This window comes from Cucumis melo, chromosome 2 (genome assembly GCF_025177605.1).
Source record: "Cucumis melo cultivar AY chromosome 2, USDA_Cmelo_AY_1.0, whole genome shotgun sequence".
In the NCBI taxonomy this organism is placed as follows: Eukaryota; Viridiplantae; Streptophyta; class Magnoliopsida; order Cucurbitales; family Cucurbitaceae; genus Cucumis; species Cucumis melo.
In genome coordinates this window covers 15,219,813-15,246,518 of record NC_066858.1, presented here as the reverse complement: position 1 = coordinate 15,246,518, position 26,706 = coordinate 15,219,813, and the positions used below count along the sequence as shown (strand labels likewise).

The window sequence follows — 26,706 nt, the reverse complement described above, 5'->3', positions numbered from 1 at the left end:
AAAAGATATATCTATTCGTACATAAAAATAACTAGAATGGAGACTAATACATATTTAATCATAATTATAATAGCTAGTAGGTTGAATTTCACAAGTATGACTTTTTAATTATAAATGTTTTTTTCTTAAAAAATTGCAATATACGTGTGTTCTCAAGTTTAAAAAAGAAAAGAAAGAATTGTAAACACATCTTTTCTCTTGTTCTCAAACCCAACATTACATTATATATATAGAATCCCTATCAAGGCCCTTAGGAGCTTATATTGTTTACATTTTAAACATAAACAATGAGAAATGTTGGGATAGTTTATGTGGTGGCCCTTGTGGCGATCACCGTGCTTCAAGCAGCGGAGGCGGTGGTGATTCCGGTCGGTGGTGACAGTGGTTGGATACGGCCTCCTAATCCTAACTTCTATTCCTCTTGGGCCGCGGGTTTAAATTTTATCGTCGGAGATATTTTAGGTTTGGTTCCATAATATAGATATACTTACTTTTCTGTTTAATTCTTCGTTTTCATCGCTAAGATGTGTCTAATTCCATTGATACAATAGGCTTGTTATCGACTTTGAAATAAAAAATTCGATTCTATTTGAAAAAAAGTTGACAATGAAAATGAAAAGTCTTCAAGGTTCAACTAATTAGAAATATATCATTTTCATCTTTACTACAATTTTGCTTTTTACCTATATATTTGCGAGGTCTCTGTCACTCACACGTATACTGTAATAAAAAGATACAAAATGTTAGATAATATTAAACTGATTAGTACAACGTACACTCATTTAACAATATAGGCCTTATTATCATTTAAAGGGCTTATTATCATTTAAAGGGTTTATTATATTATACTTGAAGTTTCAAATACTAGAACTAAAACAAATATCCTCAAAGTTTCTTCAAAATAACACTCAAGTAAAAATTGTTTATAATAATTAATTTTGACAGTTAAAAAAATAAAAAATAGTAACTCGAGGTCAAGTTTTGAATTGTTACTGTTTTTGTTTCGGTTGCAGTGTTCAATTTTGCGACGGGAGGTCACGACGTGGCCGGAGTGACAAAAGACGGTTACGACAACTGCAACACAAACAATCCTATATTCTTAAACACCACATCCCCTTTCTCTTTCACCCTCGATAAACTTGAGGATTTCTTTTTCATCTGCACCATCCCCGGCCACTGCTCTGCCGGCCAGAAATTGGCCATCACCAACCTCCAACAATCACCGCCACCTACCTCCCCCAATTCTCCCCCCGTTTCCGGCAACGAGCCACCACCAACTCCTCCTGCCTCCCCTAATTCTCCACCCGTTTCGAGTGAAATGCCACCGCCACCAAACTCAGCCACCAGTATTATGGCCTCTATATTCACTGTTGCCTTCGTCTCCATCGCTGTCAGCTTCATAATATATTAATCACTCATCGTTTTCTTTCTTTGTTTTAGTAATTATTAATGCTTGGCTTATTACATAAAAGTTGACGGGGTTTTGTCAACGGCGCTATTTTCATTATTGTATTGAGATTTTTATTTCTTTTTAATTTTGTTATAGTTTTGCTTTTGGTTTATGTGAAAAATTATTGGATGAGATTGTTAGGTATAAAGTAGGGTGATAGTTCTTACATAATTATTAGATACACGGACGTAAGAAAAAAAAAACTTAAGTACTTTAAACTTGTATTCAATGTTTATTAAAAGGCCATCCTGGTGCATAACATGCAAGTTTCAAGACATCTTTAATTACATTTTAGAAATTATAAAAAAGAATTAATTGGAGTTTTAAAAGATATGTAACAAATATGATCTAAACATAAATTTCAAAATAAAAAATCCAATAATGAAAATAATTTTGTTCCATGAAGAATTTGATTTTTTGTACTGTTTATGATAATATACTCTTTTTTTTTTAATACAAATGGAAGGTAGAGGATTCTAATATGTGACTTATTGATCTCTAATACTTATAAATGGCGGTTAAACTAGGTTCTTGTCGGCTACAATATTGTGTATTAATAAATCATAAAGCTAATCATAGTTAGTATCTATATAAATTTTGGCTCGAACATAACTTATTATTACCTAATTTCTGAACATTTAGTTAACTTTTTATAATAATAATAATAATTTATTTATTTTTCAATTAATTATATAATATATTTTAATTTTAAAAAGTAATCAAGTTTATAACTTAGAACATTATTGTTTACAAATATTTTTCTCCTTTTTAATCCTTTTAAATTTTAAAATTTAAAATTTGAAATCTAGATACATTAAAAACGTGTCTAAGTTATAGAATCGATAACAACTACCACACCCTTTTCCAAGAGATGTGACGACAATAGACCTCTAACCAAGTATGTAATCACCTCTCAAAATTAGAAGAATAAAAAATATAAGACTAGTAAAACTCATAAATATATCTTTATTATCAAAACTTATAATGCTCATTAAACCAATATTATAAAATATATATGTATACCACATTGATAAAAAAATTTCAACCATTTACAATCACTACAACAAGTCGAGCTATTCCTGATGCATAAAAACATCGAAATAGGCTTCAAATATGTTGGGAACTCAACGAAATAGGCTTCAAATATGTTGGGAAACTTATTCCCGACGTGTTACCAATACTGCGTCAAGAGTGTATGTCTCTCGACACGTCTTCATTTCTGACGTTATCAGGATGTCGAAAACATATACCATCCTCGACATCTTTATTTCAGAAGTTATCAGGATGTCGAAAGATATCATCCGTGACGTCGTCTCGATTCTCGACATCTCTGGTGCGTCAGGAAATAGTTTAAATATATATCTTTTTAATTATTTTTTTCGAAATATTCTTTATTCAATTGTAGTATTCGTTTTCAATTCTAATACGATTTATTTAATAGTAAATTACAAAAAATAAACAATAAATTAGTAAACAATTATATAAAATATCAAATTAAAAATCAATTTCGTATGTTTATGGTTTCAAAAGGTACATAATACACCGACTAAAAAAATAGTAAATATTAAAAAAAATACATAGAAATCCAAAAACTACGTACGTCTCTTAACAAGCCGCGTACGCCATTCTATACTGACAGGACCTACAATGATACAAAAGTGCCTAAATTTACACTATAAAAAATCGGGGGTTCCCGACGCACAAAATGGTATCGGAAGACGAAACGTCGGGATAAACTGCTATTCCCAATGTCGTGTTTCATACGTTGGGACACGACAAAAATATTATTTTAATATCATCTTTTCCCCACGTGTCATGAAGAACGTCAGGAAAAAAGAAGCCATTTTCGACAGTTCTCAACGGACGTCGAAAATAGAAATATAGTTCTCGATGAGTTGCACGGGACGTCGGGATAAACTCTAACATTTATTATGTGTAAGAGCAAGATCTTCGTCGTTCCATGCATGGCGTCGGAAAAAGAAATATAGTTCTCAATTGGTTACATGGGACGTGGGGAGAAACTCGAACAATAATTACGTGTCAGAGCAAGATCTCCGACGCTCAATACATGGCATCAGAAAAGATTTACCTACTTCCGAGGCTATTAATGATTCGTCGGGCTGTATCTAACTATTTCCGACGAATAGCTAACGGCGTCGAGAGTTATCATATATATTTCGTTTCAGTTCTCTAAAAGACAAAATTGAAATTTCGAAGAGAAAGAGAGGAGAAAAAGAAGGAGGAGAGGAGAAGACGTCTATCGCGCCCGCCATGCCTTGCCCTTGCCGTCGTCTGCCTCGCTGCTGCCGTTGTTCTTCAATTTTTGGTAAGTTTCAAACTAATTAGATTTTAGGTTTTAGTTTCAAACCAATGATAAATCTTCTATTTTTTGGTCAAGTTTACGTTTCGACCAGTAAATGTTTAAGATAAATATTTAGCTTGCACAAGTTGTAAGTACACTAGAACCATCATCTTAATGAAGATAAAACTAATAATTTTGATAGATCAACAACTTATAACCTCCATTTATTGGCATAATTATTGGATGTTTGTTTGAATTTTGGAGGTTTTATAGCCTTAACTTAATAATTATATTCATTTAATTTAAATTAGGTTATCAATATAAACTAATTTGGAATGAGCAGTAGATGTATTAATTAAAAATAGTGGTGGCAAATAACCGCATAGTCCAACAATAATGTTTTATTAGGTCACAAATAGACATTAGCCATTCATTCAACCGAAAAGAAAAGAAAAATTAAGAATGAAGAAAATGGGATTGTCCACAAGCACAAACCTGAATATTGGAAATGAAAATCTAGACATTGAGTGTGAAAAACAGTGAAATAGTCAACAACTAAGTTGATAGATAGATGACATGCACGATCAACTATAGTGTAGGTTCAACAATAAGCACATATATAGTAGATAGAGTATAAACACAAAGGTTTGTTAACCCAGTTTGATTTTATTACTAACGGATATACATCATAAGCAATCACTTATGATTAACAGTACAGAGTTTACAAATGATCTTTACTTTATACAGAACTACTCTTGTTAGAAAGCCCACAGACTGAGTATAATTAAGTCTGTGATTGTTCTAAACAAACCCAAAATCTCCCCCTTAACCACTACTTCTTGATTAAGTAAGTTAATGATGAATATCTCCCTCCTAATCCGTGATCTCATCAATCATCTGATTAGGGTTCTGTACATTTGACTTTACTGTACACGATCTTCATGCGGATTGAGAGTTACATATATTCGACAATCAATTTTAATACAATTTTATGGTTTGAATCATTCCAAGGTACACTTACGTGCAGCACTGTACTTCTGCCTTCACCTGCATTATGGGATGATTTCTGCAACAACCAACCTGTTTAGCAAAAATTCAACCATCCTTATATTCTATTTTTCGCAACATACGCGCTATAAATTTCAACAACCAATATTCCGTAAATACCTGAATAAGCAAGATACAAATATCATTTCTATGCAAGTTGTTATCAAACACGGTCTGCTACCTAAACTGCACGTGTGACATCTTCTGTACACATAAGCAACAAATACTACAGGCCCACATAATTCTAACAAACTCCTCTTTGCGACTGGGAGGTATTTGTTCCAACATGTAACAGATCAAAAAAGCCAAACAAACACCCATTCCACATACGTAACTGTACATAAGCAACAAATCACAACTGCTAAATAAATACCGATTCCACATAAGCAACTGAGATTAAGTAACAAATCACAACAGCTAAATAAACATCCAATCCACATAACAACTGTATAGCTGTCAACCATCAGACACGCTAATGAAACCATCAATTCATCATTCATTACCAGATGCATCATTCATAAAAAAATATTCAGGTGGCAGAGAGACATACAAAAATTTGAGTAGAAAAATAGTAGTAGAAAAAGTTATGAAACTGTAATTGATATAGTTACACGAAAACATCCATAGAAATGCAAACACAACACTCCCCATTTGCATGGGAACAAATGAAGCTCACGGATTAGCAGAGTCCTGAGAGGCGGTCAATCGAGCCCGAAAAGCATGTAGAATAGAATCCATGGTTGTGCGTCACCAGTCAATGCTATAATGGCTCCCTGAAGTTCCGCGACAGACACAGTTAGTGCCCATGACTCGTTGGAGAGCAACTGCATCACACAAAGAGCTAAATTTCGAGGGAGATGCAGGTCATCATCTAGAATAGGTAACTTTGCCCCCGAGGATCCCGCACCCTTACGAGGAGGACAAAACTGTGTAGGGAGGTCTGATACATGAGCTCCTTGAAAAGTCTTGTAGCTAAGAGAAATAGTGCGAGGAGCTGGTCCAGCGACATCATCATCAGCAAGTTAGTTCGGATGTTAAGATAATAGAAAGCCAGTATCAATCTAGGGAAACAGATTGGAATGTTAATCCCATAGGTGTCCACATGGCGAAGAATTTGTTGGAAAATGAACTCCCTCACATCCACAGAATAACCAGTGCCAGTCTGATATATAAGTTGCACAAGAGTTGTGGAAATGGTTGCCAGGTGTGTAGACGGGTATCAATTTACAATTCCAATATTGTGGAGGATTAATACTTCATGCTTAGTTTAGAAATTGGAAACTGGCCATCAGTAGGCCAAAACCTAACTAACCCTCAAGATAGTTCCAAAGCAAGTTGCTTAGGAGTTGGCTGACAATAAGTTGAGTTAGTAGTAGAAGACACATTCATGAATTGATTAAGTAGAAGAGGAGAAACTGGAATACACTTACTGCGCACATGAACCTTTCGAAAATCAGAAGTGTCAGGCTCATTCTGTATATCACATATTTCCAGTGAAACACACACTTCTCAGAGTGAAAAGAGATCCCATCGATAGGGATGAAAGGTACGTTGGAAGGCAGTTTTCGACGATCAACCTTAGTAGAGATGACTCGCTGCCCCTGTGACGGAGGGCGAAACCCATGATGGACTGGAGCAGGTGGAGGAATATTGCTGTTACTTATATTTTGATTAGCAGCCATAGAAAATGGCACAACTGAAGCCCTTGCATTTCGATCAAATTAAGGGGAGGACGTTGGGAATGACTTGAAGATACTAAAGGACAACGAATGGGACTACCCATATGGGCAGGTTGAGTGCTAAACTCCATGAATAGATCATTAATGACTTCATCTACAGACGTTGTCGTGGTATGCGATTATCCATACCCGAACAACGAGATTCTAAAGCACTATCAGAGTCTTGCATGTCCTTATCAGAATCAAAAAGTTATCAATACACTATCTCTGAAGAAGACAAATTGGGCGGCCTATCTCTCTTGGATGATTCCCCCACACAGGTCTGAGGAGCCTTCCCTTTCCCAAACTTCTGGCGCATAACATTTACAAGCGCAACATCATTGTCAGAATCAAACTCAACCACCACATGTTCGATTGGTTCAACTGGAGTCTTTGACTTCGCTTTCGGTAGCGACACCTTTCCCCTTTCATACTTGGAGGTACTGAACGAGGCAAGTCCTATGGAGCATTCTGTTCTGAAACTGGACAATCACAGTGTAGAATAGAGGACGCAGTGGAAGACGAGTCACTGATCTCATGAAGTCGCTGGAGTTGTCTTAAAGGGTTATGGGTAGTAACCATCTTGATTCTTGGACCTTTCGACCGAGATAGGGGAACAGAGTTGGAAGTTGGATTCATTGTAGTTGAAGGAGTGCGGTAAATCTTGTTTCTTGTAAACACCATGGATACAACCTTAGAGATTATATGACTGCACGAAGAGCGACGATTTGAAGGAGGCGGGTGATCCGAGTGCGGGAGAGGAAGAATCAAAATTAAATTGAGTCATTTCGATCACCTTCACCTGACTGTTATAAATTTTGAAAATAGTCCTGTGGGCCCACTTGCTAAGAATGTCAAGCCCACCTAAAGTTAGTTGCTACACACTCCTAACCCTCCATGAAGATTTTCAAATAGAGAGACATCTAAAAGCTTAATTAGGATATCAGCCAACTGAATAGAGCTTCATACATGTTCCAACTAGATGACCTTCGTATTAGTCAACTCTCTAATAAAAAGATATCTAATGTCGATATGTTTCATCCTGCTGTGTTGAGCAGGATTTTTGGAGATGTTAATCGCACTCATGTTATCATAGTATAAGATCATAGTATCTTGAAGAATGTCATACTCGGTCAACATTTGTTTCATCCATAATAATTGAGTACCGCCACTGCTTGCCGCTATATACTCTGCTTCAACTGTGAAGAGAAATGTACAGTCATGTTTCTTACTAAACCACGCTATTAAACTATTTCCCAAAAAGAAAAATCCACCTGAGGTACTCTTCCTGTCGTCAGTACATCCAACCCAGTCAACATCACAGTAACCAACTAATACTGCTGTAGTGGTCAAAAGAATACCAAATCCCGAAATCAATTGTGCCTAAAACATACTTTAAGATTCATTTGGCACATCGCAAATGAGATTCCCTAGGATCAGCTTGATAGCGAGCACAAACACCAACGACATAGGCTATATCTGGATGACTTGCAATGAGATACAATAGACTACCAATAATACTACGATAGAGGCTTTCATCCACTTTTTTCCATCATCATCTTTAGAAATCTTAATTTGTGTGGCAGCAGGGGTACACTTCGCCTTGGCACCCTTAAGATCAAACTTTTTAATCAAATTTCGAGCATATTTTTCTTGTGAAATAAATATACCTGTTTCATGTTGCTGAATCTAAAATCCCAGAAAGAATGATAATTTACCCATCATACTCATCTCGAACTCAGTCTTCATCTCATCAACACAGGTCAAGATCAAGGAATCTGGATATCCACCAAACACTATGTCATCTACATATACTTACGCCACCAGAAACTCATCACGTCGTTTCTTAATAAGCATTGTCTTATCCGAACCTCCTCTAGCAAATCTCTGTTCTATAAGAAATACAGATAGGCGGTTATACCAGGCACGGGAGCCTGTTTGAGACCTTACAGGGTCTTCTTCAGTTTATATACATAATTTGGATAGACAGGATCTTCAAAGCCTTTAGGTTGTGCAACATAGACTTCCTCTATAATAAACCTGTTGAGGAACACACTCTTTACATCCATCTGATAAAGGATAATTCGACGAAAACATACAAGACCTAGTAACAACCGAATAGATTTCAGTCGTGCTATCGGGCAAGGCTTCACCAAAGTCAACTCCTTCAATCTGAGAATATCCTTGAGCTACCAATCGTGTTTTATTTCAAGTAACATTCCCTTTCTCGTCAGTCTTGTTTTTGAAGATTCACTTTGTCCTAATGACATTAAATTGCCAGAACGTTAAGTAAGTTCTCAGACTTGATTCCTTTCAAACTAATGAAATTCCTCTTGCATACCTTTAATCCATTGATTGTCCTACAGAGCTTCTCGAATGTTACTAGGTTCAATTGTTGACATAAAACACACATTGACTATCATCTTTGAATAATCTGGTTTAGTTTTCTTCCTCGTCACAATGCCTCCGTCAATTTCACCAATCACATTGCTCACTGGGTGATTCTTCTTCACATGTGCTGAAGGTGCCAACAGTTTAGTATTTGCAAGATTGTTATTGCGACTTTAGAAGGGTCTACAGGTAAACATCTCTTAGAAGTATGAGGATTTGTGTCATGAGTCTGGTCTGACATATCAACAGAATTCATGTCTGGGGAGCCCTGCACTTTATCAAATTTAACACTTATAGATGTCTCTGAATTGTTTGTAGGACCTTCTGAATATAGTACCCCTTCATCATTGGATACACACTGTGAAGTAGGATTCTCAGTATTGAGAATACGAACATTGATGGATTCTATCATAGTCCGTATTCTTTTGTTGTATACTCTATATGCCTTACTGTGAACAGAGTAGCCAAGAAAAATACCTTCATCTGATTTAGATTCTCATTTCTGATGATACTCTATATCATTTAAAATGTAGCACTTGGAACCAAACACATGGAAGTATTTAATATTTGGTTTTCTTCCCTTCCATAATTGTAGTTCGTGATTGCAGTCCCAGGGCAGAGAGCAATACGATTGTGTATATGACATGTCGTATTAACAGCTTCTGCCCAAAAATGGATAGGTAAAGACTTTGCATGGACCATAACTCTTGCCGTCTCTTGCAGTGTTCGATTCTTCCTTTCAGCTACACCATTTTGTTGTGGAGTCATAGGAGCCGAGAACTCATGAAATATTCCTTCTGATTGACAAAAATCAATGAAGTACTAGTTTTCAAATTCTTTCCCATGATCAGCTCTGATTCTATACACATTCTAGTCCATTTATCGTTGAAGCTATAAGCACAGTGTTTGAAACGTCTTGAAAGTTTCTAATTTGTCTCTGATAAACCGCACCCACATGTATCGAGAGTACCCATCCACAATTACAAGCACATACTATTTTCCTCTGAGTATATATACTTGCATGGGTCCCATCAAATCTAAATGCAATAACTCAAGAACGTGTTTTGAAAACCCCTGATCGTTTAATTTGTGTGAAGTTTTTGTCTGTTTTTCTGTAGGGCACTCTGAGCAGAATAACTCGTTACACTTTTTCAACATGGGTAATGCAAGTACAGCTTCTGTGTTTTGTGTCTTATGTATCTTGGACATGCTAACATGACGAGTCGTTTATGCCACAACATTGTTTCAACATAGCGAGCTAAATTGAATTTTAGTTCCTTACTTGGTTTGTCCTAATGATAACAGTTATATGCCAACCTGGTTCCTGACATAATCATTTGTTGTTCACCATCCACAACTTCACATTTTCTTTGGAGAATTTTACTGAATGTCCCTAGTCATACAATTGACTAATGCTAATCAGATTTGCGGATAGCCTTTCAACCAGTCTGACATTCTTTAACTTCAAGGCCTCGAGTAGATCAATGTTGCCTTTTTCGATCACATTGCCTTTGACTCTATCTCCGAAGGTTACTCGACCCGTCCTGCACTCAATTAAGTCAATGAACAAAAGAGAGTTACCTGTCATATATCTCGAGCACCCAATGTCAAAATACCAGTTATTTGAGTTGGTAGAGAGAACTGTATGAAAGCTACGCAACACTTAACACTTCCTTCTGCTGCAAAAAACAACAAAGTGCATGCAACAACGGAAGAAAAGATCATGTTCTACTCTATATGCATTTAAACGATTTAGAAATTAACATGCAACTTCTAAACGAAAGACATAAACGATGAGTGAAAAAGGTAAACGATGAGCTTACCTTTGTAGTTCTCAACTTCTTCTTTTGCTCCAAAGCTTCTTCTCTACCTGAAGATCACGAGCAAAGGACAACCACTAAGTTGACCTACTAATCTCAGGACTAAGAACTAAGTTGTGAGACTCGTTTCTATGAAGAAAAACTTAGAGAGATGGAAGGAAGAAGGTGTATCGTTTAGAGATTTTTATATGAGAATCATCATCTCTTCTCATTATGAAATGAGAAGTTTAAATAGAAAAATTACATGCAAAATGCATGCAATTTATTTCATATAATCTCAACACCTAATTAATCCATTAACTATTAATGGAATTAGTGTCTTCTGCCACATTTCCCACTAACATTTAGTAGTAAATATATTAGTCAAAGGACAATTTGGTCATTTTGACCAATTTAAGTCAAGTCAAACTTTGACTTTTCTTAGTCAAGAGTCAACTTTTTGACTTTTTGCTATTTTATCCATTTTGACTAATTTCAACATCCCGAGTATGAATCCACATTCATTTTCCTAAAATTCAAATCAAATTTGAATATAAAGTTTCAAGTTTATAATTACCGAATTATATCATATATACTTGTCGGTTTCTCTCTTTTTACCTAATTCGAACAATTCGAATTTTTCCAACATATTGTTCTTAGTTGAATCCATATGAGCTAGTAGGGGAACCCAATGGACCTATAGATCATGGGCCCCAACGATTTGAGATTAACTAGCTAAACTCTTTTAGACCAAGCTTTATCAACATCCGTTAACTAAAAAGTCATTCCACTAAAAACTCTTAGTTGCACTCCCCTCACTATAGATATAATTCTGTCCACCTGATATAACAATGATGAGTAAGTTGATCCTTCACATGTTGTTCATAATCTTGGCTGGTCAAAATATCGATTTACTCCCGAGATTATATCTTGCTCCTTAAGACCCACTGATCCACTATTGAACAATTGGTTTCAAGGTTCAACCTATAAACCTGAATCCTTTTTAGGCCAATGAGAAGGTGGGCCCCTTGTTCAAGACTTGGATTCAGTCCTTAAGGGAACAACCTATCTACTATCCAAGAAGTGGGTAAGAGTGAATTTCGTCTTGCACCCTATGTCCCTAGCTATCCACTCGGTCTTATCCCTGAAATGGGAGGCTTATTGGGTCAGCGACAATGAACTGCCCTCACCTATGCAGATTTAAAGATACTACCGAATGAACAGAAGTTCATAGTTAGCTCAGAATTAAGATCAAGTTACCTAAGCCATGATAATTGAAATAGTCAGTTTATAGTTTACGGTGTTATAACTAAAAGTGACTATTTCGGGGTTCCAGTCTTATGAAAACCATTTACATAGGATGCCCCCACTCCCATGTCTCTACATGAACGATTTAGGATTACATCGTTTGTACTAACTAAGGAGCGGGCCGCATCCATAGTGTTTTTCGAGAATAAGGCGCCTAACCTTATTCATACACTATAGACTATTTGGGCTAATAACTCGAACTTAATCCATGTTTATGTCTCTACATAAAGTTCAAGTGTAAGGATAAACTAAGTAAAATAACCTCGGGACCTTAATTTATTGGTTTTAAGATTATAGCATTCAATAATAAACTTTATTGAATCAAATAACAAAGCACAAGTTTTAGGACATAAATTCCAACACCTTCGACTCTCCACACAAACTTATCTAAAGTTTGATGACCAAAGGTTCTCTTTCTATCCTGTCGAGGTGATCTACTTCTTCGATGTAGTTTATAACACTAAGGTCTGATGTGTCCAGCTTTCTCATAGTAGCGACATACTCTCTTTTGTGTTAGCCTGTTGGGGTTGATGCTCTAAATCTTGTGGCCTTGTAGTTTGTAATTGTATATATCATACAAACGTTTATTTATCTAATAAAATAAAGTGTTTTATTTTATTTGACATTTAATTGCATTAACCCACAAAACCAATAAACTAACATTCAAGGTTATCTTCTGTAACCTAAACATGTATGTGGAGACATACAAGTGGATCATGTTTAAGTGATAACCTAAATGGTCTGTAGTAAATGGATAAGGCTGGATACCTTATCCTAGTGACATTACGAATACGGCCTACTTTGTAGTTGTTACAATTGTTCTAAAGTGCTACAAATGATTTGATCTTAATCATTCATGTCAAGATATTAGAGAGGAGCTATTCTATACAAAGAGTTTGTATAAGATCAGACCATGAAATGAATAGTCTCTCTTATTAACACCGTTACTAGTTGAGACTACATTTCACGCAGATGACCATAGGTGTCTTGACCTGAATCCTGAGTGAGTTGTGAACTCCTGCCTATGAAGGCAGTCCTTTGATTTGCATGGGTGAGAGTGGCCTATGTCGCCGACTCAATATGCCTACCATTTTGGGGATTCGTTTGATTAGGGAGCTGGGAACACAACTACACAAGAAGGAATTCACTCATTCTTTATAGATAGAGTAAGTAGAAAAAGTGCTCTCTTAAGGGCTAATTCCAAGGCTTGAACAATGTGACGCCACACCCTCTCTTGGCCTGAGAGGAGTTCAGTTATTGTTCATTAGAGGAATCAGTGGTACTTAAGGAGTTAGATGTAATTATAGGGACAAAACGGTATTTTTTGGCCTAGCTGTCCTTACGAGCAATTTGTGAAGGGTCATTGCACCGTTGATTGATTATATCTAATGGACACAAAAATATATCTACAGTAAAAAGAGTGCAACTATTAGACTTTAGTGGAATGACTAATAGTTAACGAATAGATATTAGTTTAATTAAAGAGTTTATTTAATTAATCCCATTTCATTGGAGCTTCAATCTGTAGCTTCATAAGGTCCCCTTGTTAGCTCAATAAGGATAAATGAGAATCAAATTTATTTTGGTTTAATTTGAATTGTTTAAATTGATTATAGGGAATAAATTGTATATGATACAATTAATATAATGTATTTGATACATTATAATATAAAGATTTTATGAGAGAAGTTAATATTTGAATATGATTCAAATAATAATAATAATAATAATAATATGAATAAAATTCATAAATAAACTATATGTTAAAATTAATATGGATTCGATTCATATTAGAACTATAGATCATATAAGAGATCTAAACCATTGGTTATATTATATATGATATAATACAAAGTTTATATTATATGAGATATAATATAGATTAAGTTTATATTTATTTTATTTTATTTTATTTTAATTGATATAGTTTTTTAAATAAATAGAATATCTCCCATTCTACGTGGGAAAGAGAGAGGAAGTTATTTTGATAACTTCCCCCTCCATATCAATGGTTAAGATTTTTTCTTAAAAAGAAAGAGGAAGATTCATTAAAAAGCTCTCTCTGTTTTTTTTAATTAATCGATCTCTCTGCATTCCAAAAAAATAGCGAATTCTCTCAAATTTCCCTCACCAAAATTATAAAAGCCCACAACTCTCTGTGATTCTTTACCTAGAGATTAACAAGGAAGACTTCGTGGTGTTCTTGAAAGCATGGAAGAAGAGTTCTTTAAGGTTCTACAAAAGTTAGCTTCTTTACACATTTTTCTCAATAGAAGCATGCTTAGGTTTTTTGTTTTTCTTTGAATTTGTTGGTTTTAAAAATTGAATTTCACTTGCACGACATACGCTTTCGTTTTGGAAATTTCATTCCTTCATGGCCAACTATTTATCTTTTGAGTTCGATAATTTGATGATTCTCCCACATCCTTCAGATACTTTTGATCAGTAGCCCAAGCAAACACTGGAGCCTTCCCTTTAGATGATGATCATTCATTGTCATAACCAAGACCTTCACGGTTGCTTCTCTGCTTTCCCATATTTAAGACATCTTCGAGGCTTTGAGTCCCTGGAGTTAATAGTCGAACTAATTTCATGAGGTTTTCATATTCTCCTCGTACTTTTCTGAATTCACCCTTGAGGTCAATTATAGTAGTCATCAATTAATGATTGTCGTTAAATAGTGTTAAGAATCTTTCTCGGTGTTATTCCAATAATTTTTTTATCTTCCTTCCATAAGTACAATAATTCTTCAAAGTTAGAAGGGGGTATAAGTAAAGGTATCTGATCTTCTTCTACACCTTCTCTCTCTAACTCTTCAGATGACTTTGGCTCTATGACTGCTTGAAGTAGTAATTCATCATTATTTGATAGTTTCAAGTTTTCTTTAGTTTCACAACTGATTAACGCTCTGCCATAGTCTTCATTCTCACTGTCTGATGACGTGTCTTCATCTGATAGGGTGATTTGAGAATCTTCTTCTTTTTCTTCAAGTAGGTGGGACATTCTGCTTAGAAGTGTCCATATCCCTCACAGTCATAACACCTCATAGACTTATCCTTGTATGTTATGCTTCGTTCTTAATCACGCCTTCTAGAGGTTAAGTCCACATTTGTTGAGCTTGAACTAGAAGAGTTTAAACTAGCACCATCACAATTAGTTTATGAGTCATATCCTTCAGCTTTCTTGTAAAAATTATTCTTGAACTTGGTAAACCGTCTGTACAACAATGCAACTGCTTCAGCGAGATTTTCATTTTCAGGAACTTTCAGACTTTGTTTAGAGTTATCCTCACATACACATTGAAATGAGATTCCATTTTTCTTTTCCTGACCTTAATCTTCAAAAGAAAGTTCAGACACGTAACGATCCAAACAACTCATCTAACTTCATAGTGGTTATGTCATTAGCTTCTTCAATAGCCGTCATTTTCATGCTAAACCTAGAAGGGAGGGACCTTAGAACTTTCTGCACCATCTTGGATTTAGCGATTTTCTCGCCAAGGGTGAACGATTCATTAGCCAGATCCAGCACCCGAACGTTGAATTTTGCTATAGTTTCATCATCGTTCATCTTGAGTGCTTCAAATCGTGAAGTTAGGATTTGAAGTCTTGATACTTTGACTTTAGAGGTTCCTTCATAAGCAACTTCTAAAATATTCCAGGCTTCCTTCGCTGAGGTACATGTATTGATAAGTTTGAAGACATTCCAGTCCACACCATTAAAAAGCGCATTTAGAGCCCTTGTGTTTTCGAGAGACTCTTCATCTTCTTCCTTTGTCTAGGTGATCTCAGGTTTCAGAGTAGTTTTTCCAGCAGCATCTTTAATGGAGGGTGGCTCCCATCAAGTCAGTACTGATTTCCAACATCTGTTATCCATTGAATTAAGAAACGCAATCATCCTTGCTTTCCAATAGGCGTAGTTTGCTTCATCTAGCATATGAGATCTAGTTGTTGATGTTCCTTCACAAACAGAATCGATTGCAAAAACCGCTCTAATACCAATTGAAAAACAGTGAAATAGTCAACAACTAAGTCGATAGATAGGTGACACGCACATGATCAACTATAGTAGGTTTAACAATAAGCACATATAGTAGATACAGTATAAACACAGAGGTTTATTAACCCAATTCGATAACACTGCATCTACGTCTAGGTCGTACTTGACCCAAGATATGAGATTTTATTACTAGTAGATATACATCATAAGCAATCACTTATACAGAGTTTAAAAATGATCCTTACTCTATATAGAACTACTTTTGTTAGAAAAGCCCACAGACTGGGTATAATTAAGTCTATGATTGTTCTAAATCAACCCAAAATCTCCCCCTTAATCACTACTTCTTGATTAAGTAAGTTAATGATGAAGATCTCCCCCTTGATCCATTATCTCACCAATCATCTGATTAAGGTTCTGTACATTTGACTTTTCTATACACGATCTTCATGCATATTGTTACATATATACGACAATCAATTTCAATACAATTTCATGGTTTGAATCATTCTCAGGTACACTTACGTGCAGCGCTGTACTTCTGCCTTCACCTGCATTATGGGTCGATTTCTGCAACAACCAACCTGTTCAGCAAAAATTCAACCATCCTTATATATTCTGATTTTTGCAACACACGCTCTATAAATCTTAACAATCAATATTTCGTAAATACCTGAATAAGCAAGATACGAATCTCATTTCTATGCAAGTTGTTATCAAACATGGTATGCTACCTAAACTGCGCATGTGACATCTTCTGTACACATAAGCAACAAATACTACGGGCCCACATAATCCTAATAAAGTGTAATTCAATTATTGTAAGTGTTGATGGGTGTTTATCCATTTATTAAGCATATCACGAGTAAACTTGTGTCATCAAATGGTTGTTCTATTCTATGTATATTAGTGCTTTTGAATGCATATTGATGGTTGTTTTGTTGTATGTATGTTGATGCTTTTGAATGTATATTGATGGTTGTTCTGTTATTTCCTACAAATGTTTGTTCTGTTGCATGTATATTGCATCTATTTTTTATATCAAATTTGTTGTTTATTTCAGCATTATGTGCAATGAAAGAACTCAAACAAAGAAAGGAAAGTTGAACATTATTTTAGCTAGTTTGATCATAGAGACGTTGACAACATGTATAAAGAGAGTAGTTAGACATTATTACGAGCCGCGTCTGAAGAAATACAAGCTTGCTTGAAACAGAAAGAACCCTAACTCTAGCAGTTCAGAAAATTGATTCGGAAGAGAGGAGCAAAAAATGACAAGATCGAGAATAAAACAGGTAGGTCATAAAAAGTTCTTTACTTGCATATTAGGTAATCATTGACGGGAAACTTGGCAACATCTAAACATTGGGTCACTCCCTCTCTATACTCAATGGAAAACTTATTCCTAAGTTTCATCCAACCATTATCCATCGTTAAAGCCCCTAAAACATAAATAGGTTTGGTTAGAAGTATATTTCTCCTTTAACACCCTAAACTTACTCCCCTGAATAAACAATAGCAATCTCCCAAACTTTTCACTAAAGCTAAATTTAAACTATACAGGCTACCATAACTATAGGATAGTCACCACAAACAACTTCAATCTTTTCAACCTACCCACCCTTTCCAACCATGCTACTTTACAAGCTACCTACCACATCTTCAAACCCTCAGAAATACTAACAAATTCAAAACTAAGTTGGCACAAAAAAAGCTACCATAACTGTAGGATAGCCATAATAAATCAACAACAAATGATTTCAAAACTACTAAGAAATAAATAACTAAATTTGAACTAAAGGCTACCATAACTACAGAATAGGCAAAACAAATCTCAATCAAAAATTACATAATTTTTAAAACAATAATAACCCTCACCTCTATAAAGTTTTCAATACGACCTTCCCTCCTCAAATTTTCAATTCAAACTCTACCCCCTACCCCTTTAAAATTTCAATTCAATCCCCTCCCCCTTCAAAATTTCAATTCAACCGTCCCTCCTCCCCACCTAATTTTCAACCCACCACCCTTCAAATATTCAATTAAACCTTCTTCCCCTCAATCATACAAATCAAACTTCAAATTTTCGATTCCCCAACTTCAATTTTTCAAATAAACCTCTTAAATTTTCAATCCACCACCATCCAAAATTTCAATTTCAAAACCAAAATCTATTCAGAAACAATATCTTAAAACTAATTCACAATCAAATTCCTAAAACTAATTTTAAAAACACAATACTAAAATAATTAAACTAACCTAAACTAAACTGACATTTAAGAATTTTAAACTTACCAAAATATGGATGAGCGGCGGTAGACGGCAACAGGGGCACAACGACGGAGTACGATTCTCTCCCTCTTCTCGTTCTCTTCGTTTTTGCTTCGAACCCTTCTCTCTATCTCTTCGTTTCGGTTCTGTGAATTATAGAACTAAAACATGTTTTTATAGGAGAACTCCTGACGCACCACAAAAATATCGAGAGATCCCCTTTTTTCCCAACGCCATTAGTGATTAGTCGAAAATAGCCAGACACATTCCTAGTGAATCAGTAATGGCGTCGAGAACAGAGGTGTCCATTCCTGACACCATTCCCAACACCATGCATGGGGCATCGGGAATGGGCACCCTTGTTCCTGACGCCATTAGTAATTCGTCGAGAATAGTCAGACACATTTCTGACGAATCACTAATGGCGTCAGTGATTCATTAGGAAACCTTAAATACATTCCCAATGCCATGCATGGGACGTCGGGAATAGTGATTTGATGTAATTAACTTTTGACCATTTTCGACGTCCCATGCACGGCATCGGGAATAGAGGTGCCCATTTTCGACACCACTCGTTATGTGTCGAAAAATGTTAATAATTAAATATTGTGTTTGCCTTTCTCCGACGTGGACAAAACGTCATCAGAGAAAGGAGTCTGTCCCGACGTATTTTCTTCTAACACCATTTTGTACGTCGGGAACACACTACTACAAAATCTACTTTACTTGACAGTAGGCACTTTTACATATTTGACGCTTTTGTTAAAAAAACGTCAATTTTAAAGGAAAAACGTCAAGTAGTCTCAAAAAAGCGGAGTTTCACGGAGTTTTTCGAATAATTTTATGCTAACCTTTACTTGACGTTTTTTTCGCGTCAAGTAAAATATTCGCGTCAAGTATAAAGAATATTTTACTTGACGTTGTATTCGTGTCAAGTATTGGGAAACTTTACTTGATGCAAAAACAACATCAAGTATAGTTTAAAGAACACAAAATTTTCACCAAAATTTTCGAATTATTTTTACTTTTGACGGTTTTTTAGCGTCAAGTATAGTGCGGATTTTACCTGACGTTTATTGCACGTCAAGTATAGTTGACATTTACTTGACATGGAAATAACGTCAAGTATAGTTAAAATTTTTATTTGATACTTTGAAAATTAATATTTTAAAAATGTCAAATATAAAAATATAAAAATATAAAAATATAAAAATATAAAATATAAATTTTTTTTATTTCTTTCATTCCATTAAATAAACTTATTAAAATAAAGTTACTAAAATAAAGTTATTACAATGTTATTAAAATAAACTTATTAAAACAAACTTATTAAAATAAATTTACCAAAAGAAACTTATTAAAAATTAATTTAGTAAAAAAAATGTATTAAAATAAATTTAGTAAAAAGAAACTTATTAAAATAATTAAATATTTTTATTGAAAAAAAATTTATTAAAAAATTCCCTCTAAAAAAACTTTCATTTTCCCCCTTTCTCTCTTCCAAAACTCTTCATCTCTCTATCTCCATCTCTCTATTTCTTTTTACAAAATTTCCTCCTTCACTTTCAATTTTCCTCCAACTTGTCATTAAAAAATTTATTAAATATATATTCCTTTTTTATCTTCCCCTTTCTCTCTACCATCCTCACGAAAACCCCTCCCAAAAAACCCCAACCCCATTTTTCTGCATCTCCACCGGTTGGCCACAAATCGACGGCGACCCACGATTGATTCAGCCGACGACCCACAACTTTTCGATTGGTGACCCTAACTGATTCAGCCAACGACCCACGACGACGGAAAAACCCTCTTTTCCACCGGCCACATCTTCACTGTTTCAGACGTCCACACATTGAAGCTTCAAACGGTGACCCACAACCGTTTCCGTCGACGACCCACAACCACAAAGGTTTTCTTTCACCCACGACCATTTTCATTTTGGCCAGCGACCCATGACCACGAAAAAGTTTCTTCTCTTTCGGCCGGCGACCTACCACATTTCAAGTTTTCTTTCTCCTCAACCTCAAGGTCTGTTCTCAACCTCAAGCTCTATTCAAGTTTTTTCTCCTTTTTACTTCTCCTTTTGAAACTATTTTCACTAGCTTTTGTATTCATAAAAGATGGCTTATTAAACTAATTATAACACTGTGGTTTGATGAAAGTTGTGGTCTGGATAATAATTCAATATCATACATGTTTGTTTTTATTGATTATATTACTTGATAACCCATTAAGTATTGATGCAATATGATGTTTAAACGTTGCAGTTTCAATAAGCTTTAGCGAGAGATTGGTTGATTATTTTTTGATTGAAAAAGATTTTAGAATCTCTGTGTTGCAATTGGTGAACTTATTGATTTTGCTTGTTTGAAAATTATGGATTGTTTATAGGTTTTGAGCTTTGATTGGTATTAGTGTCCTTTCAAATGAAAGGAGTAGACTTAATAAAACTATGAAATATATATTGTTTTTGTTTCCTTGTTCATTTCATGAAGAAAAAGCCCAAATTCTTTCTCATTGTGGTTAATGTGTAGTTGTGGTTGTGGTTAATGTGTATTCCCTTAATAGAGTAAAGTAAAGCTAAGAATCGATTAGAATAAGGCTATTTGTAATGTTTGTTGTTTCTTTGTATGTTTTTGACGTTGTAGGCATTTTAAGTGAAGCTTCTATAGAATGACCTCCACATATTCCTTTATGGAATGACCTAAGAATTGATTAGAGTACAGTAAAGCTACGCCATTGACTATAATTATTTCTTTTATGGAAGTTACACTTGTAATAATATGCTGCACTTCAAATTTTCATCAAATTTGAGCCAACTAGATTATCAAAAGCTACTCTTGACTTGATTTAAAGTGGAAAACATGTGCTTTTTGTTTCATTTTTTTGTGAATTGGTTTGTTTGTTAGTCTTTCAAAGTTTTCTTGCTAAACATCATTCTTGGTTGATATTCAAAGACCTTAGAATGAATGTTAATTGGATGGTTTTGATTTTCAAGATGGGCCTTTGAACATATATTACAAAATTCAAGTATTGTTCAACACTCTTCATTTATCTTTTGCTTATTTTTAGTCATTTTAACTATTTTGTAATTCTTTAAAGGTATCAACATTACCCATATTGATAGCTTACATTGTGTTTGATGAAATGCCTTAATGAAGCATTTGGTTGATTTTCTATTGATATTTTGTTTATGGTTTCTATTGAGTTGTATAATAATTGCATGATAGTCATAGCGTAAACAAACTATAAATAAAACTTGAAACTTTAGTTTGTTCTAAAATGTTGAATTCAATAGAACATATGTTGTGTTGCCTAAGACTTATTGCCAGCGTTGATCGTGTAATGCTATTAAAAGAAAGGTAAACTATTTTGAAAAGATTGGTAGATTAATGAGTTTTCTGAAAAAGATATTTATTCCATAAACTATGTTTCTGATTGCAGTATTCTTAGTTGGCTTGATTCTTACTTGTCAGGATTTTATATATGCTCTTGTCTCTGTGTTATAAAACTAACATTCTAAATGTTCCTATAGAAATTCACATCTTCTCCTAATCACAGTATAAAGGTTAGTACAATGTTTACATTTTCAATGTGCAACCCTTTCATAGTTTCGTTTTATATGTGTAAGTGTTTAGATGATCTGACTAAAAAGTATTAAAGATGAATTGTTGTTCTTTTTTACTAAAACTTGCAAAATTCTATTGTAGGTTGTTGCTTCAAGAATTATTTGGTGAAACTTACTACGAGGCTTCGTGAAGTAGTTAACACTCGTAAAGAAGTAATTATTGAGGGTTAGAACATAATTTAATGTTCTAGAGTCTTATAGTTAGTAATTTTATTTATCTTTGTAAATTGAGAGTAGTTTGTGGAGAGACATGAATAGTCATACTACTTGTAAATTATGTACATATATGATTTATTGTTGAAGAATGAAATTGTTGTTCGAGAGTTTATTTTGTTGACGAATTTGTCATTGTTGTTCATTAGAGAGTTTATTTTGTTGCCGAATTTGTCTTTATTTAAATGAATGTAATACAGGAAATGGAAAATAAGAAATGTAAAAAGTGTCAAGTATACGGCTTTACTTGACACGTAAACAGTGTCAAGTATACTATCTTACTTGACACGCAAACAGTGTCAAGTATAATATCTTACTTGACACGTAAAAAGCGTCAAGTATGATATCTTATTGGATAGGTAAAAAACGTCAAGTATGATATCTTAGTTGACACGAAAATAACGTCAAGAAATATAATACTTAACGTTTTTTTAGTGTCAAGTAATGGGACTATACTTGACAGTCGATTACTTGACACTTTTTAAAACGTCAAGTATAGGTTTACTTGACACTGTATCAACGTCAAGTAATCCAATTTTTGTAGTAGTGACACCCCAATTTCTTGAGTGTCATATCGAACTTGTTGATATTCTCACCAAACCGCTCCTAAAGATTCTATTCGAATCTCTTACAAGAAAACTAGGCATTTGGGAACTCTCTACCTACGGTTTGAGAACGAATGATAAAAGAACATAAATTAGGCCTACCGGTGCATGCACAAGCCCAACACCACGTCAAATGATTTAAACATCACACAAGCTCATTCTTCAATTTAACCTAAATTCATCGATCTAAATACCTACAACAAATGGTTAAATTCTCCCTGCGTAGATATATTAACAAATCTTGGTGTTGTTGCTCCTTTGGAAAGTTCTGCGACAAATTTGATTTTGTGCCTTCGTTTAATGTAAATATTCTTATCGTCCCTTAAGTATTGTAATTCATTGATGTATCCCTAATTATTCTTTTTCTTTTAGCCTCTACGTGCAGTGTACAAAAGAGAAAAATAAATAAATCATTATGAATGATTCATTGATTAAAGAATAATATACCAGAAATTCTTCTTGTACTGTTTGGCCGTAAGAATTTTTCTCTCTTTATATCCTAGATATATCAACATGTTTAAATATTAATTTTTTAAGAACTAGCTCAATTTAGGTATTAAAAAAAAAACCTCTTTTAGAGAGTTGGTCCTACATTAAAAAAAATACTTAAGCAATTGTTTGTCTTTCGTCCGTATATACTTTTCTCGACCCTCAAAACAATTCCTACTAACTTTGGGATATTTGAAGAGTTTCAACTTCTAAAAAAATTCTTGTTGTTTTGTATCTCTATAAGATCAGATACAATTTAAAAATATTATCTTGATGTTTAAAGTTACAGTTAGCTAGTGCGCATTATGGTATTTATGAGCATGAGAGTCGTTACTACCTATATCATTATATCGGTTATTTCAAGGAGACTATAAAATCATCCACATGTTGTTTCTTTAGAAATGAAGATATAGAGATTTGTACAAGCTTCATATAGGCTCATGATCAGGTCCTTTTTTTTCGAGATTTGCATGCTAGAGTTATCAAGTAGTCTTGATGAAGTTATCTGTGGAGTGATTTTAAATGTTACTCCATTTTTTTTTACATCTACGATAATATATTGATCGGTATAATCCTATCGTTCACACTATAAATTAATCATTGAATCATGAATTAACTATTAAATACAAAATAGTTTGTTCCAAGGGATATTCTAGATCACTCAATTGTAAGAAAACTTCATTTTACTTTTATGATTACGTCTAATATGTCTAACTTTGAAGAGACCATTAAAAAAAACATTCATTGCTAGAAAGAGCACTAACAAGCATACTTTATGTTAATTCAATGCAGTCATGCACATACATGCAAAAAAAATAAATGAAAACTAAAATTCTAAACTTGTTTTGATAAAACATAACATTTTTTGGAATTAAATCTATAAGCTAATATTGGAAACTAAACTAACAAAAGTATAGCTATTATGAAACGTTAGACCAAAGTATTAAAGTTGAACACAAAACTGAACAAGCAAATTAAAAGAGTTTTTCTTTGTTCAACAAAAGAAAATTTCCTCGACAATTTTTTATATATATGTTGATCTATATTTTTGATTTACCAATTGCGATAATGTTAATTTAGTTCATAATAAACAGTAGATTACAATTTGATTCGCTAAATAAAATAAAAATGAATTAAACAAATGAGATGAGAAAAGTAAAAGAAATGGCCATCGGGTTCCTTTTGCATACAAATTCCTTTACCCAATTAGAGCCTCTTTATATCACTTTGTTCTTTCCCATTATTGAAAATTAACACAATCGTACACGTTTTGTCTACATCGCCAAATTATATATGTTGTTGGATGTTGACCAACTACAAGTTTGGACGTTGACTTGTTCTTATTGTTCCCACACTACTAAAAAACATCTATAAAAATCTACTCTTTCTGTTATTTTTTCTTATCAATTATTCATCATCTTCATCATAAAAATGGCTACAAAATTAATGAGTTCGAGTTCAATTGCTTGTCTTTTCCTCGTGGGAGCTCTCCTACAAGTCGTTTCCGCCGTTGATTATGATGTTGGTGGCGATTTCGGTTGGAACCTACCACCAAACCCCACCTTCTTCTCCGATTGGACTCGTAACAAAACTTTCTTTGTTGGTGATAAACTAGGTACGTGCAACTAATTGTACCCTACTTATACTACTTTTTGTTTGTTTAAAATTAACCTTTCAATTTTATGTGTGTAGTAAAATTTTTTATTGCTCTATAATACTATTAAGATATTTATTTGAATTTTATGTTCGGTAAATTCATGAACTTTTAAAGATAACAAAGTTCATGGATAAAGATTTTAATTTAACTTCTGTCTTTTTAATTATATACAAAAGATATTACCCATTCTTAATCGTAGGGTACGTTTCCCTCATCTTCTTAGATTTTAAAAAGTTTCAATTTCACCTTTTTATGAACTTTGAAATGTTTTTCAAAAAAATACTTGACATTGTAAAATAATTTTAAATTTTACGAATAAAAGTAAAAATATTTAAATTTTGGGTATATGATAATTAACTTAAAAGCTTTTTATTTTCCCCAAATTTTTAATTACTTTGAAATTTGTAATAATTTAAACTTTATCGTAAAAAGAATCCCTGTAAAACTAAGATTCAAACTCTCCTTGGTTAAAAGAGCTTACCATATACTTTGTAATAAAAAAAATTATTTCCAATCAATTCTGTAAGAAATTTTATTAAATCTGAAATAGACATATGAAATTTCTAAGATAAGAACTAAATTATCGTACAAATGATAAAATATATAAACTAAATTATTATCGACTGAACGATATATTGAATTTTATAATAAAAATTAGACCATCTTACGAAATGGTAATATACATAAACTAAAATCATTACTAACTAAAATTTAAGAACGAAAGGTTTTCAAGGTTTTCTTTTCTTTTTTTGTAGCTTTGATATATGTGTGATTTGTTTTTACATACAGTATTCCGATCGAAATCATCGGAGTCCCATGATGTGGCGGAGCCTGAAAGGCAAACGGATTTAGATGGATGTGTGAAGCCAGGAATTACTTTGAGTACGTCTGCTGTGTTATCTATTTCACTTGATTCTCCTCGTCGTCGTTACTTTATTTGTACTATTGGCAATCATTGCAACGCGGGTATGAAATTTTCTGTCGACGTTTTCGTAAACCCCAACTCCGCCTTGCTACCACCACCACCGCCGAGCTCCGCCTCTTCCTTGAGATTTGGTGCAGTTTTGGCTGCAGCCATGGCTGGATTGTTCTTTCTCTTAACCATATAGTTAGTCACGTTTATTGTTGTTTCATTATTTTTTCTCATGTTGCCTGTGTTTCCATATTGTTCTTTTGGTTTAATTTGTAGCTGTCTTATTGTTTGAATAAATACTATTGTAATTCTCATCATATATTTATGTATTCTTCTTTTCTTTTCGTTTTTTTAAATAAGTTATTAGAATATAATGTCTGTGCAATTTGAAAAATTTTAGAACAATCAATTGGTGAAGGCCTAATTTCATGCCTTGTGTCCTCTCTCTTTTAAACACAATAATAAAAATAAATAAATAACAACTCAATTTACATATTTTTGAAACTATATATATAAACTCAGTTATTTGGAACTAAAGTTTATATGAATTAAATGACTACTTTCATACAAAGCTTAGGACTAAAAAAGTTCACCTAGGCTCAATGATCACCTAGGCTCCCTAGATGTGAGATTCCTCCCTAATTGAATTTAGGCTCGGCCATGTATGCAAATATTAATAAAGAAAAGTACTCTAGGTCCACTTGGTTTATAAAACTTCCTCTCATTTAATGTTATCTCTTTTCCTCTACTTGTAAAGATGTGTTCCGATAATATAACTTAGGTTTCCTTTTTCTCATGTAAATTATGGGAAGTCTTAGGCTTCCTCTAAAACTATGAAAACTTCGTTCTTAAACCTTCAACTAATGTTTCGTATGATTGTACATAGGCCAACGATAACACAGTGTGAGCATTATAT

At 33.9% G+C, this 26,706-nt stretch overlaps 2 protein-coding genes across 2 annotated transcripts; both read left to right on the top strand.

Moving 5' to 3' along the window:
* The first annotated feature begins 236 nt into the window (after positions 1-236).
* On the top strand, positions 237-1,532 carry LOC103487434 (umecyanin-like). Its single transcript, XM_008445755.2, has 2 exons — positions 237-462; positions 1,014-1,532. Exons 1-2 carry the CDS (start codon positions 288-290, stop codon positions 1,409-1,411), a joined length of 573 nt encoding a protein of 190 aa, XP_008443977.1. The 5' UTR covers positions 237-287; the 3' UTR covers positions 1,412-1,532.
* Positions 1,533-24,616: 23,084 nt separating this feature from the next.
* On the top strand, positions 24,617-26,107 carry LOC103487433 (umecyanin-like). The gene is made up of 2 exons (XM_008445754.3): positions 24,617-24,835; positions 25,667-26,107. The coding sequence occupies exons 1-2, from the start codon at positions 24,652-24,654 to the stop codon at positions 25,984-25,986; spliced, it is 504 nt and encodes a 167-aa protein (XP_008443976.1). The 5' UTR covers positions 24,617-24,651; the 3' UTR covers positions 25,987-26,107.
* The last annotated feature ends 599 nt before the right edge of the window (positions 26,108-26,706 follow it).